Source organism: Crocodylus siamensis, chromosome 1 (genome assembly GCF_052110815.1).
Source record: "Crocodylus siamensis isolate JL-2025a chromosome 1, ASM5211081v1, whole genome shotgun sequence".
NCBI classification, from domain to species: domain Eukaryota; kingdom Metazoa; phylum Chordata; order Crocodylia; family Crocodylidae; genus Crocodylus; species Crocodylus siamensis.
The window spans coordinates 147,194,864-147,210,268 of record NC_143395.1 but is presented as its reverse complement, the minus strand read 5'-3'; the positions used below and the strand labels follow the sequence as shown (position 1 = coordinate 147,210,268).

Sequence of the window (15,405 nt, the reverse complement as noted above, 5' to 3'; positions counted from 1 at the left end):
TGCAGGCTAGGACGGGGTGCTAACCTGGCCCAGCACAGCAGGGGGCAGGGCAGCTGATCTCCCGTGTAGGCAGTGGGCAGGGTCGCCCTGGAGGCCAGGCTGGAACCCGTGCAGGGACGGCACGCTCAGCAGAGTGGATGGTCTGGGGCCGAAGACGGTCAGCGAGCGGTGTCTGGGAATGGGGTGGGCAGCTGGGATTGCAGGGCAGCAGCAGAGCCTGGGGCAGAGCCATGATCCACTCTCTGCATGTCCCTGCCACGGGCGCCGGTTCTGTGGGTAGGGACACGCACCGTGTGTCTGCAGTGCCCAGAGCAGCTCCGGCGGCCGGGCAGGCTGGGGCAGCTGCAGCCACCGCCCTGCCGTCGGCGCTGGAGGGCCCAGCACTGCCCAGCGGGGGCTGCCGCGTGGGCCGGGCCGAACTCGCGGTCCCCGTGCGCGTGCGCGCAGGCAGCCGAGGGGAGGGTTTCCCCCTGCCCTATGCTCCGGCTGGCGGCGGGAGGGGAGGGCACAGGGGCCAGCTCGGGTCCCCCCCCCCGGGTCCCTGCCGCACCTGACTGGCCCCTGGAATCTTCCCTTTCACCACAGAGACACTAGCTCGCCAATCAGCGAGGCCAGAAGCCATCGCCACGGCAACGCGGCGGGCCAATCCAAGCGGGCGCTGCCAGCGGGCCCCGCCCCTCCGTGCTCTCCTCCAATAAAGGGCGCCGTCCCCTAACAGGCCTGTCAAACGGGGGTGCGGGGGGGAAAGGGGCGGGACAGGCTAGGGGTAAGGGCACCCAATCGGAGCGAGGCTTTTCCTTTCACCGCCCAATAGGGGCCCGCTCCGGTGCGGTCCTGACTTCCACGGGAGCTGAGCCGGGCCAAACCCCGCAGCCACCGCGGCCTCCTTGTCTTCGCATCCCGTTGCCGGCGGCTGCTTCGGGCTTTGTCCCCAGGCGCCCGCGGCCCCCCCTCCCTTCCCCTCGGCAGCGCGCCGCGCCCCGCCCCACCCTTGGCAGCGCCGCCCCCGCCCGCCGGGCCCCGGGCTCTGCCGGGGGAGGAGGAGCCGGCGCCGGAGCTGGAGGAGGGAGCGGGATCAGCGCTGCCGCCGCGGCCGGGCCCGTCTCCTGCCCTCTTCCCCCAACACCATAGGCGGCTCCGGCACCAAGATGTCCAACCGGGTGCTCTGCCGGGAGGCCAGCCACGCCGGCAGCTGGTACACCGCCTCAGGTAGCGCCGGCCGGGCCGCGCCGCGCCGGGGGGAGGGCGCGGGCCGGCCATCGGGCCCGCGGGTGGGGAGGCTGAATCAGCACCGGGCGGCCCAGGCCCGGCCCCGCGCTGGGGCCCGGCTGCTGCCCTTGAGAGCTTTACTACGGTCTCCGGGCTCGGCTCCGCTTCGCCGCTGCCCCCTGCCGGCTCCTGGCTCCGGGGTGGGGGGGCAGGGCAGCGATGCCAGGGCTGAAATTCGAAGTGATCGGCTTTGCTCAAAAAGTGTGCAAATAAGTTGCCGTCTTCTGTACTTGATCTTGCTCCCTGTGACTGGCCAGTGAGGGCATGAGAACTAGGTCTTCAGAGTGGAAGCATTGCTTTATTTGGAGTCACAAGATAGCGCCGACGGTGAACCCCAAAGTCAGTTAAGACTCCCTGAGAGTGACGTGGGTTTTGCCTGTGCTGCATCAGTGAGCTGCCTCAAATGATCTGGCGTTTTGACCGCTTTTCCTACTGTTGATTTTACAAAGGTTGAAACTGTCATATAACTACAGGGCCGGGCATGGATTCAAAGAGGGCCCAGAAATGGTGGTGGTGGTGGTGGTAGTAATAATAATATTATTATTATCATCTGTACTGAAGGGGGGCCCCAATACTAAAAGTTGGCCGGGGGGTGCTTGGAGTCTCGGTACAGTGCTGTATAAATAAGATAGTTACTGTACTCCTGGCAGTGCTGGAGCAGGGTGCTGCTGCTGGCTCCCGGTGCCTTTGCACCTGTGGCATGGCCCAAACTTGGTGCCTCTCCTTCTACCACCTTACCTTCTCCCTCCTCTACCACATGAACCCTGCCAGAAGTGGGCACTCCCTTTGCTTCCCAAGCTGGTGGATTTCCCCCCACTCCTGAGCATGTGGGTGGGAGACAGCTGTCTGCAAAGGACCTGTTGCTAAGTCCTCCACTGGTTTTTCCAGCCATTTTGCTGGAAATGAAATTGCATGAGACTGACAGTGTTTTATAGAGGCAGATAGGATGCTGGCTGCCCAGGTTGCCCTATGTAGCGGGCTCAGGAGTTCAGTCTCCATTACGTGTCGGGGTAGATGGCAGTTTTAGGAGGAGTTTTGATTTATGGTTTAGATAGGAATGACCCTGCCTCAGGCAGGGGATTGGATTTGATGACCTCTGGAGGTGTCTTCCAACCCAACCGCTCTATGATGTGGGAACTCACAACCAGATATTTTACACTAGCTTTTTTTTTTTTAATTGGTATGGTAAACCAGAGCTGACAAATGTGTGCAGGATTTTAAGAAAATGTGCTTTAAATTCACAGTGAACGTAAGGCTGGTGGTAATGCAGTGTTCTTGCATCTAGATCCAAGGTTCTTGTAGACCAGGGGAGATGCCATATCGGAGTTCTCACAGTCCTCGCACCTATGTTTAAGAAAAATAAATTGTTCTTCTGCTTTTGTGTATGGCACATTTTTGATGGCACAGAAGAGTAAAATCAAATTAAATTGATTGTTTCCTTATGTTGACCTTTTTGGCCCTTTGAATTAAGTGTGGGACTGTAGGTGTAGGACGCTTTACTTTTCCTCTGTCATCCAGCTCTGTAACGTTTGTTCTTTGTGCACCCAGAGCAGAAGGGAGGGATTCTATCTCTGGCTTCTCTTTCACCCTCATTTAGTGGTGTTAATGAAGTGCTAAGCTAGTTACTGAATGTTGCTTCTGCTGACTGCCCTTTGTGGAGGAACAGAATAACAGAGAAAACTAGATGTGAGATGAGAAGGAGAGAGGAGAACTAAGAGACAAAGGAAGTGCTGCCAATGGCTTGGTGACATACTGGCATATGAAATGGAGCTCTGTTCCTTTATGGAATGTTGAGGACTTGGATATATCTTGTATTATTTTAGCAGCCATTTTCTTAAGGGATTTGCCTCAAATCTGATCCATCAGCCACAAGAAAGATTGCTATGATGATAAAATCTTCATGGATTTGGAGCTGAAGGGTGGGATGAGCAGAAAGATTGTGAAAGGTCTTTCTCATTGTTAAGAGGAGGAAGGGAAGCTCTCTTTTTTTTGTTTTGTTTTTGTTTTTTGTTTAAACTGGATTGGACCATAAAACCTGTTCTGTCTAATGAGCAAGTGATAATCCTTTCCCATCCCCACAGAAGATTCCTCAGGGATCCAACTTCCATATCTTTTAACATGCAAATCCAAAGGATTGGAGGAAACGGACAAGTGGAGAAGCAGAAATATAAGATGAGCAACTTGACTTTGGTGAAGAAGCTTGTAACTCAGTTTTGTTTCCTATAACAATCTGCCTATTCATCTACTGTTTGGTAGTAATCTTTCAGTTACAGACCTTTGGAGAGGTGATCCACTCCAGACAGGAACAATGCTTGAATTATACCTAAAAAATAACATTCTATAGACTTGCCCATTGTCTACCTAGATGCCTAGAGTAGTAAATGACTTGAATAAACATACAGCTTCAGTCTTCCATTTCCTAAACACACATTGGGACATACACAACATAAGGCTTCATGGTATTGTTAACTTCCCACACTCCACATGCTGTATTCAACCAAGTGAAATGGACTGCTGCCAGTCCATTCATAATATTTGATGAAATGTGTTGTTACCTACAAAAACCTCATGTCTATGAACGAGTTGGAGCAGGGTGTCACCTTTAGAAACTGTCCTATCTTCTGCCTGATTTAGATTAACACGGCTAATAACCACCTCTGTGGACATACTGTACATATCTTTCCTTAGAACATGGATTTCCAGTGTAATGGTCGTACACTTCAATTTTCTTACTCTTGTATAATACTGGACCACAGCTGCACGGTTGGAGTGAAAAACATGTCTTTACACAATACAGTTAAAGTAATTATAGCAGCTGGTAGAGGCTTACGGTTGTCTCTCTACTGGTTCAGTGCGTGCATTTGGTTCAGTGCGTGCATTTTGGTCGGACCATGCACCCCAGTAAACTGTGTAGTTTGTCTAGTTCTTCTGACTTTTTCCATCCAATTATTTGTAGTAAAGGCATCCAAAAATACTGCTCACATATACTGCTGTATACTTCTCGGAATAGGGTTAGTAAAGGACAGCTAGATAGAATAGCTCTCCAAACGTTTCTTAGAGAAAAATAAGCAGAGTACTCAATGAAGGCATATAAATAGTTGTGATAGCAGAAAAGCTGCTTGCACAGAAACCAAATCATGTTACTTGTAACCAGTTAAGGTGATTGTTTTTAACTAGGTAAAACAAACATGTTTAATGGTTGTGTTGTGTGCAGAGCACTTACATTTTTTTCTCACTTGAAGTTTTTTTTTTTAAATGAGCAGAAGAAAATTGAGGGCAAGGGGTTCTGTATTCCGACCAGAACTAGACATCTTACCTCATAAAAATGAATGAAGTGTGTGAAAGTAGAGGTCATAACTTTCAAAATAGCAAGAAGGCTGCCGTTTGTTTGCCTGCCTGCAGGGTACTTTAGCTTAATTTGGTTTGGTTTTGGGGACGTGGGGGAGGCTTTTGGATGCTTATTAAGGAAGGCTCAGCAGAACTGAAGGAGAAAAAATGGGAGTAAAATGGTTATGTGACCCCTTGCTGACTTGACTCAAGTTCTTACCTTATATTTAGATGCAAGTCCCATGCTGTCCACACACAAGCTCTTACTTTGATTTCTGTGGTCTTTGAACATATGTCCTTAGCTGGGTAAGCAAAATTACAGCATTGATTCCATTAATGCAAGCTCTTAACTCCCTTACTTTGCAGTGAGGATGCAGTTGAAGCACAGGTTATAGAATTCAAACTGGAACTCCTCCAGTGCCTTTCCATAGTTCTCCAGGCATAATAGCTTTTGTTTGCTTCCAACTTTCATCCTAGGCTCCAGAAACCACCTGTGGCTTATGTACACTTGGTCAACATTTAAATGTCTTGCTTCATACTACCAGCTCCATTTTTGTACAGATCAGCTCACCTCCACCTTTATGCACTAATGCCCTGGAGACCCTCATCCCAGCGTTCTGCTATCTTACCAGATGATTGCAACATGGTTCTGATTGTCCTCTGATGTGAGTGTATGAAGGAATGTGACTTTGGGAAATGTACCTTGAAATGCTCTCATAAAGATGCTGCTTTAAAAGAAGCTGGAGGTGGAAGAAGAGGGCATCAGGTGGATGGCAGCCCCATGTTGGGTGTAAACTAAAGGCTGCAAAGGCACTTATTGCAAGGATGCCAACTAAATATATAGCATGACCTTGTAGCGGACATGGGGGGACAGGTGGATGGGGAGTTAATTCCTAGGGCAATGTGGAGTGTTCTGTCAAAGCTTGTTATCGTGTTTGAGACTTTTAAGGCAGCAGGGTCTGATTATTAGATGAGGAAATAACTGGAGGCAGCTGAGGAGGGAACCTTAGTAGTGAGGGACGCACGGATCAGAAATGGACCTTGGACCTGGAACAGGCCATGTGGCTAAAAGATGCTCTTGGACCAAATTTCCTGGCTGTTCTTGGTGATAGCCCCCAGGAATGGATCGGAGAGGAAACCAGCATCAAAGCCAGAGCCAGGTAAGACAGCCACTACTTCTGTTGTGGAAGAAATTGCAACGCAAGTGACAGGGTTGTGCTGTTTTATAATCAATCCAATTATTGTTATGGATGGTATTCCACGCTATGGAGTAGCTTTGTCTGCAATTGAAAGTAGAAGCTGTTCACTTTCCTGGCTTCCTTGTCTACTCTCTCCCACCATATATTATCCAAGATGGGCTCCAAGCAGAGAAAAAAAATTAAATGTACACCTAGTGCATTATTCCCATTAAGACATGTAATAGGTTGCTGCTGTCACATTTATTAAAAGTTGGGATTTCAGGCTTAACAAGCATCTAGAATCTAAATGCTGGCTCCATTTATAACTGTTATAGAGTTAGTAGCATTTAAAGTGATGTCCCATATAGAACGTATTACAAGTCTTGCTGGCAGTATTGAGTGGAAAAGTGCCTTGGTTCTTGGCCTCCTTTATGTTCTTGGGTCTCAGTACACTGTTATGATGGGGTTGAAAAACCCTGGAGCTTGTTCAGATATCTGCTGCTGGTTCAGCTTCCTGTTAATGTTTCATAATTTCTGGCTAATAGTGCTTAAGAATTTCTGGTACAGGAGAAATTCAAGATGGTCAGTGAGATTCTTGGGCAAAGGAATCTTCCCAGGCCAGCCCCTCTACTTACTTACCTTCTCTGGTCATTCATATGCTTATTAGTTATCGTCCAATAAAATAATGGGTTGATGCATACAGATAACGTTTCTGGACTTCCCACAGAAAACTCATATATTTTGCAGTCTGGGACCTCCAGCAAATTAACATCCTCCAGTGTTACTGTTGCTGATAAGAGACCACTGATCTAATGGCCAACCAGAGCCACAATGCTTTTACAAAAATTAAAAAAAAAAGAAAAAAATATTTAATTGACTCTGTGAACTGGTAAACTGGAATATAGTTGTTGCTAAACAAGTAAATGTGTAGAAATGAGCTAAAAGATGTGAAGTAATGAGTATCATTTTGTGGGCTTGTAACAGAACTGCATCTGTCTCTTTACTTTCTTTCTTAAATATAACTTCCTATTTCATTGTTTTGGCAGGAGCTTCCACCTCTGCGGAACCAATTCGGATCCTCCATGCTTCTTCTGGAGAAAACCCTAAACCTACAGGTGATGGGGGTGGGAAAAGAGGATCAGGGACAACCAAGGAATGCGGAATGACTTTTGGCACAGCTTAGATAAGCATTTGAAGCTGTTGAAGTAACAGTTCCTAACTCCTCTACTTGCAGCAGATGAAGAACAAACTTATTGCAGACTCCCTTGAACACTATTATCAGCTACAAAGGGAATGGTTGTTTTGGCCAGCAGGCTGTAAACTTGTATTTCATGATATCACATGTCAAATCCACAGTGGACACTGGATGATTCTGCTGGCAGTCAGTCTGTGCACTCCTGGAATGGAAGCGTATCTGGGAAGATGTACTATGTTATTTCACACACTGTGCTTCCTTCAAGTAAAGTGAATAGATGAGCTGCTGATGTGCAGTTTCATTATTTGGGTGATGGCACGGATTGGGCCAGGTAACGTGGTGTTATTGTCTGGCATCTGGGCTGCCTGTTTTGATTCTTGGAGTATTCTTGTACTGTTTGGGTATTCCAACTTTATAATAAAAATGTTTGGCTATAACTTCCTGTCTCAGATTTTCCCCAAGTACTCGCATGATGTTATAGCAGTAAAACAAAGGTTTTAACAGGACATGTGGTCCAGAGTGGAAAAACTGGTATGTGTATAGAAGCATTACATAGCATCATATTTCTCCGTTCATTTTGCCTTTACAATGCAAATATATAGGCGTACAAGATGCACCGTTATTTCTGTTATTGTCCTTGACTCATTCTCAGTTATCAGAGGTGCATTCTTCTATCTGCTTGTACTGGATGGCAAATGAATAGTGTCCATTATCTTCATAAATGTAATGCAGAATGCCAAAATAATATCAGAGGCATTGGGCTTAGCAGCATTTGAATGGGTCTGTAGGCAACAATGTTCTTGCTTTCTGTTGCCCAGGTGTGTGTTTTTTTTATCGGTCACAACTGTAATGAAACACACCAGTATTCTATTTGCTGTTCTTATCTTGAGGTGCAACTTAATTAGTCAGGGCACAGAAACAGTGGTGATGCCCTTATTCCTCCCAAATATAGTTCCTTCTTGTCCAAACAAACAAGCAGCAAATCTTCTAAACACCCTGCTGTCATGCACATTACGGGTTCATCATGATGGCATTTAGAACTTGTTTATCATTAGGCAGGCCTTGGTCAACCTGAAATTTTAGTATCCATTCTTGTTCCTTTGCTTGTAATAGGCAGATTTGTGGTCCAAATAGCACCACTACAGTTTAGAAATCCCAGCTGTTGTTTCAGAAGTTGTTGTGGTTTACCTGTGGGTATAGGATGCTGCTATAGCAATAACCTCACAAAGCAATGTGTCTACATCGACAGTTGGGTGACCAACACCAAACTGGTTAACTGCCTACCTGTAACAGTCTGAGGTGGTCTGTTTCTGGTAACAAGCCCATTTTGTGGTCTGAGATGGCTTTCATCATCCACATATCTGGTGCCGTAGTGTCAGGGCAAGCCCCTATACTGTAGTCATCTTCCTCATGTGGATGCAGGTTATAAAATGTCTTTCCTCTCTATGCTTGGGGTCCCTTCTCTGGAACTGCTGGTCAGCATAGAGGGAATATACAGTGAGCATAACTACCATTCTGCCATGTAAACATACATGGTTTTCTTGCCCAGAGATGCTGCTTCCACCTTCTGAGTGTCCTCCACTACTTTTTAGTTTCCTTTGTCTGCAATTTGCTGTGTAAAACAGTGAATCCAAAAGCAGACATTGCTCATCTCATTGTGCTGGACCCATGCCCTTTCTACAGCTGGGATAGGCAAGAATGAATGTGCACAGTTAGAGCCACTTCTAATCTGCCACATTGGACTAAAACATGTCTACAGGCAAGCTTGAAAAGGATGGACAGCCAGTTCCACAAGCATCAGGTAACAACTACTAGAGTAGTTTAATTGCTTGGGTATTGAGGACATTGAGGTACACCCTCAGAAATTCAAAGCGCCTTACCCCAGCACCCATGTAAAAGCAGCTACTCAGGTGCAGCTTGTGGGATGATGCTTGTGGGCTTGACCAGCTTGGGGTTGTGGCGGAATGCCGGGCTAGCGGTTCCAGCACCGCTTAGGGGAGCCGCGGGCTTTGCGGAGCTGTGCGAGCGCGCGGCTTGTGGGGCGGGATTGGAGGTAGCTTTATAGCCGCCCTCGAGGTTCACCGAGTTGGCACAAGTAGACGACTTAGAGTAAGTTGTTAATGTTTCTTAATTTATAGGGTGTCCGTTGGTTCACGAGGTTCCAGAGCCAGCCCTTGCTCTCCAACAGTGGAATTAGTTCAAAGCTAGGTGCGGCTGCCGGCCCCGTAGTCCCAGAACTGGTCAACGGCTCATTGAGATGGGATGTTAGTAATAGAAGTTATTACAGAGTAGATATAGGATAAAACAAAAAGATTTTATTCACTCACCTGGCCTCACCCTCTTACGAATAAGAGGGGAGGCCGGTTGGAACAAAGCTGCAGTAAATACAAGTATAGCGAGCGTACATATGCTGTCTAAGCTACGATGAGAGGCAGTTGAGGAGTGGAGTCTCCGATGTTTCTTCAGTTACAGTATGCTGGTTACAAAGGGGGTCTGTTGGTTCACGGGGTTCCAGAGCCAGCCCTTGCTCTCCAACAGTGGAACAAGTCCAAAGCTAGGTGCGGCTGCCGGCTCCGTAGTTCCAGAACTGGTCAACAGCTCATGAGTGGGATATACAGTACAAAACTGTAACACGGTGAATCGTTGTTAGTTGTCGGATTTGCGAGGCCTTTGTCTTTGCTGGGGTACGCCCAGACGGAGAGGCTGAGAACTGGTCTATAGGGTGATTGGGCCTATAGAGTTTTCCGGTCGTCATCTCTGCTGTTTTCTGTTTCTTTGCCTCTTTATAGATGTGGTTGGACTGCCTCTGTGACACTAACTATGATATAAGTTGAGCATACAGGGATAGGATAGTTTCTTTTACATAGTAATTCCTAGGCAGACTTTTTACATAAGTTTCGTTTCTAGATAAGAAATAAAATCTACAAAATGCACATGTGTAGCTTAATGCCAACAGAGAAAAATACAAATCGCTCATTTAGCTTACTAGTTAAGACTTCAAGGTTACATAAATGTGAGAGTGCCGCGTGGCAGTTATACAGAAGAAAAAAAAATAAAACAATTACGGGGTAGGCTCCGTGTTGACTGCAGTGAAAAGCAGAAAAATGAACATCATGGGTTTGCTAATCCCATGACTCTCTTTCAAATAGCAGCATTAAGTTATCATGATGAAGTAGCTAACGCCATTGGAGCTTGTGCTGCTCCTGGACTGTGGACTTCTTCAGTAAATTTTGATGTTTGTTTCAGTAAAATTTTCAGTTGGTCTTAAACTTGACCTGCTCTAAGCCTAGAGGAAATTCAGAGCCATCTGGGAAACTGGTATCATATCATCATTGAGGTATCATAAAAGAAGCTGGTTAATAGTTATAGATGTAGTTTCTGTTCTGAAAAATTCAGTCTGAAGGTGAGTGACGGACATTGGGAGAAGGGAAATGAATTGGGCCATCATGTTTACTTTATCAAGAATATATTCCTTCTAGGAAGAGTTCCTGCTCCTACCCTGTCTCTTTCCCCCCGGCTGAGCAGCCTGGTTTGTTCAAGGGCTCTTACCTGACACAGCCCTTGTGCTGTAGACATGCCCTGAGGTATACAAGTAACAAGTTCTGCTTCACAACAGAATCCGCTTTTCTTGCCTTCTCCATAATTTAATTTCTTTTCTTCACATTTTAGCAAACCTAGACTTTCCTTTCATTTCCTTCCACTCACCAAAGATTAACCAGCACTCAGTCTGCATAGCTATTCACTAAGGAAGTCAATGGGATACTCATGTAAGGGAAGGTTTTGTTGTGTAGTTTATAGGAGATTTTTGGTCTGATGTCTAAATACATGCTTGCTAAATGTAAATCAAACTGAAAATAAATATGCTTTAGGCCATGAAGGGTCTAATTTAATATTACTGATCATGCCAGATGTAGAATTGTTATCAATTTTAAATTTATAATGAGAAGTACTTAGGTATTTTGAGACATTTCAGTATACCATTCAGACTATATATAGATACCGAATAAAGAATTTCAGAAAGTTCTTTAAATTACTTCTGGTTCATTAATTGCTCACCATTTTAGAATTGTAAAAACAAAACCACTGAACTGTAAGTTTTGATGCCATATTACCCCAGTCCAGTACATTAAAGAGTAATACATAAGAGACAATCCTTATCCAATACTTTTTTGTGGTTTTAATTTCTACCAGTAATCCCAGGAAGGATTTAAAAACAAAAACTTGTCTGTCATTCATTATTCTCTAGCTTATGCAGAGTGCTAGAGAACATAAAATAATGGATCACTTGTACAGCATCAGGAGACCAGATGGGGAAAAGAAAATCCATTACCTGTCAAACTTGAAGTTAGAAATGCTGGGTCATGCTTACCTTGCAAAACAGCCACAAATCACACATTCATTCATTCCCCTAGGTTCAAGATCCAAAAAACATTAAAGAGGAGAAACCCTTATTTTGCAAAATCTCTTGAAAGTTTTCAGATTTTAAAATAAGGGAGCAGTAAACTGTAATTTAAAATTCATCCTGAAATGCTTATATTAGACTTTGAGTGGTGGCTACCAATTTGCTAAAAAGTTTATGGGAACAGACTCTTATCCGTTATGTTATGCTAGGGGTTGTCAACTGGGGGTACTCAGACCCCCAGGGGTACTTGAAAAGGCCTTGGGGGGGTATGTGCAGGTAGGTGGGTGGGGATGGAGCGCTGCCGCACACCATCCTGTATTGCCATGCAGGTGCCACCTGCCTGGCCGGACATAGGGGGCAGGGGAAGATTGCATGTGGTGGCTGCTGCCACTCTGCATTCAGCTGTGTGCCACCCCTGCACCCTCCTCGCCAGCATCCTGCCACCAGGGGTACACTGATGCAACAAGGTTGAAAACGCCTGTGTTATGCAATATATCTAATGCCAGCTACTCACTTCTCCTTTTGTCTCCCGTCCACCCACCCCCATATTTTCACATTAATATACAACTAAATACTGAAAAAACTACACCTGAAGTTCTACCATGAAAGTGTCTAAGCTAATGAGCCTGCCTGTGTGCTGTTTTCAGTTCAAGAGGTGGGGTTCAGCACATGGAGCACTGTGGTATGTTTGAGGCATTTATTTTTAGTGGGTTTGTGCAACTATAGAAGCTCAGATATTGTTTCATCTATCAGTGAATCTGATGTTGTTTTTATATTTAGTTTTGAACATCTGAATTACAACTTCATCTAGTGTCTAAATGGTCTTTCTTTGCATCTTTTTGATTCAAAATTCTAGAATTTTTTTTCTTTTTCAAGTCTGTGCTTAAGGTTTTTTAAGTATATATCAACATTTGCTTTGTTTATAGATCTTTTAATATGTCATACTAGTGCTCAGTAATTATAGAATTATATATTTTATTAGTTGAAAGTAATGCTGATTGTCATTTGTCTTTTGAAATACAGTTTTCTGTCCCTTGTGGCCAAATCTGGTTCTTTGCCTAGCCAGAACTTGGATTTATATCAAAGATTTGTCCTTTTAAATACAATCATATGGCCCACTGTGTTAAACTTGGTTTATGTCCTTTGAATTATTGTCTTCAATTATTCTTGCATATGGAAGGAAGGGGATCGGTATTTGTTTGTAAACTAAATTTAAATATTCTCTTATTTCCCTTAAGGTTCATCTTTATTTTAGGGCAGATTATTACAGGAGGTTATTGCTATATTGAGAGACAATACCTAATCAGGCCAAGTCACAGGACATCACTATTTACTTTGCTGGATTGTCTAACTTCTTCCTCTGAGTAAAGACTTAAAACACATGCATATGTCCTCCTATGTTGTTATAAATATTTCAGAGTATTGAATTGCTCATCTGTGAGTCATAAAAGAAAAAAGAGAAGAACAAGATATGAACAAAATTATTGGCTCATGGTAAAACAAATTTATGTTCCTGGATGAATGCAGAAAGTAGTTACAGAATCAAAGATTTTATTTTTTTTAAAAATCCCTACCCGTTATGACCTCTGTGGGTGCCTGTGCACGTGCAGGATGCCTGCTCCAATTTGTTCTAATTAGAATACAACAGAGCAGACTCAATTAATTAAATAGCCTTGCTGTCACATGTATTCAGTGTCCCTGTGTTTCAAAATGGCAGTGGAGAAGCTTTAACCAAAGCTCCTCGAACAAGTTTTAATTCACCCCGCCGCCATTTTGAACTGCAGGACACTGAATACACAAGGTGCTGCTGGCACTTCAATTTAAAGCAGTTCCCAAGAGCTGCTCTAATTAAAACACCCCCTCCCCTCTCCTACTCCAAAGTATGTGTATAGATGCCCTAGGTATTTTCCAAAGGTAAGCAGAATGTAGTGCTACAGTCTTGGGGCTCAGGTTCTCTTGCTCTTAACTCTCAGTGAAATCTGGTCAGTATTTATTACTGGTATTCAGAACCCTGATTGCAGTTCGCTGATTTCCCAGTAATAGTGCCAACCAGTGAGGAGGAGAAATCAAAATGTGCGCCATCCCTTTTCCAGCAATTCAGAGGATCAAATGCAAGTTGTACCTGCTTGACGTTGGTGCTAGTGGTGCTTCGTTGGTGGGCAGGCCATATCTGGATTTACCATGTTAAGTGGTTTGGTCCCAGTTTGAAACACACAGATTAGGAAATACATTTAGCTATGTAGAAACAGACTTGACCGGGAAGAGTTTGCTGGTAAAAGCTTGCTTAGTGAGTGTTCAGGAATACGTAGACCACTATAAATTCTGAAGTAAAGAAAGACTGACTCCCTTTTTATAGGTAAGTGCTGTGAGTAGATTTTACTCAGAGCTGTATAAGCAAACACTCTTAGTGGTGGGGTATAGCTTAAGTGTAGTTCTTACTGGTGTTGTAGGTCTAGATTATGTCAGTTTCCCAGCCAAATAAAGCAGCATACAGAATAGACACCAATATATTATCAAAGTATTCTTTAGTTAAATGTTTATAAGTTGTAAATGATCCCTTTTATAGGGGTCTAAATGTAGTTTGTTAGAGCATAAACTCTAGCTAATATTTTATATTGGTGCCTGTCAATTAGGTTTTATTGTAAAAAGTCTCTAATCTCACTGTATCACTCAAATTAGCCCTAAAGGCTTTGGCTATTTAAAGAATAGAGGCCATATCCCTAAGGCTTCAGTCTACTTTACTGTTACCAAATCATTTCTATGTTTTTGAATGCCAGCTCTCTCTCTATAGCTTCCTAAGAAAACACAGCGTATTATAGATTTTGACATTCTGCAGATTCTATAGTAATATCTTGTACTACCAGAACATAAAAAGTGATATTGCCAGCCCATATGCATATGTTTTCCTTTTCATACAAAAAAGGACAAAATACCATAGTTACTTCAGATGTGTCCAAATATTTGCAATAGCTATTTTTACAACCTACCTTTAATCCATCATAGGTGAAACTTGTTCACAGTGTTTGTCTAAACAGGAAAGCTATTCACAGCCTGTTTCTCTGGAATTCGAAGCACCGTAGGTATTTTAGAATCCACTCTGCGGATTAAGCTAAACTGGAGAGAGCCATTCTTATTTTGGAGTATATCAATATAGAGAGGTATTTCACCCTGGCTTATTTGGCCACAGCTATTCTGGTCAGTGTTCTTATGTAAAAAAGCCTGTGGTTAGGATCCCTCATAAACAGCTTCTAGCAGTCTGTCAGGTCATTATCACAAAAGCATTTGTGCAAGTTACCCTGTTGTTATTTGCTGTAGTAGGACAAAGAATTCAAAACGGTTTTGGGTTATCTATATTGTGCACAACTCAAGAAGATCAAATTTCCATTTTCACTATGTGTCTAACTCTTACTGTTCAACACGGGTACTGATGCATTACCTTATTCACGCGCATTGCAGTTAAGTTGCAGGTGCGTTGGTAGCCATGTTTCCGTTTACCATATTTACTGAAATCCCAAGATGACTTTGGATTTAAGGTGAGCCCCCCATAATTGTATTCTATACATGGAAGATTATAACATTATAACTATAATAAAATTATACTTTTCCATGTATTTAATCTAATTATTGGGGATTGTCTTAAATTTGTCTTCACTGCGCTAGGGAAAGCAGCAACAGGGGGGCAAGAGGCCTTTTCCTTGGCCCCCCTGCTGCACCTGCCACTTGCCTGTACCCCTTTGCCACTGTCCCTTTCTCAGTACCTGCCCCCCCAGCCATTTGTGCCCCCTGTTGCCTGCCCTCCCCACATGTGGTATAATATCTCAAATGGCCCAATGTGTGCTCACCAGATTTAGCATAAAGATTCACATCTACATGAGAAATCTTAATCAAACCTTAATGTTTGTAGGAGGCTATATGCGTGTGGCTTTAAATGAACTGTCATCTTTGATCATACTGGTATTATATGAATTGTTTCTGGTGACCAGTTCCAGGTCCCTTTGGAGAAAGTGGCAAGAATCTTTATAATGGATGATCCT

The 15,405-nt window shown here is 44.2% G+C and overlaps 1 protein-coding gene across 3 annotated transcripts in view; it reads left to right on the top strand.

The window, feature by feature from the left end:
* The first annotated feature begins 860 nt into the window (after window positions 1–860).
* MEMO1 (mediator of cell motility 1) overlaps window positions 861–15,405 on the top strand; it is a 60,742-nt gene continuing 46,197 nt past the window's right edge. Inside the window, exons 1-2 of one of the 3 annotated variants that reach the window (XM_090044948.1) lie at window positions 861–1,209; window positions 6,821–6,889. In XM_090044948.1, coding sequence (XP_089901074.1) covers window positions 1,149–1,209; window positions 6,821–6,889 — 130 coding nt within the window. In that variant the 5' untranslated portion in view covers window positions 861–1,148. Of the gene's footprint in view, window positions 1,210–1,288; window positions 5,757–6,820; window positions 6,890–15,405 lie in introns of those variants that run through there. The other 2 variants (XM_090044938.1, XM_090044954.1) reach the window with 2 other exon arrangements.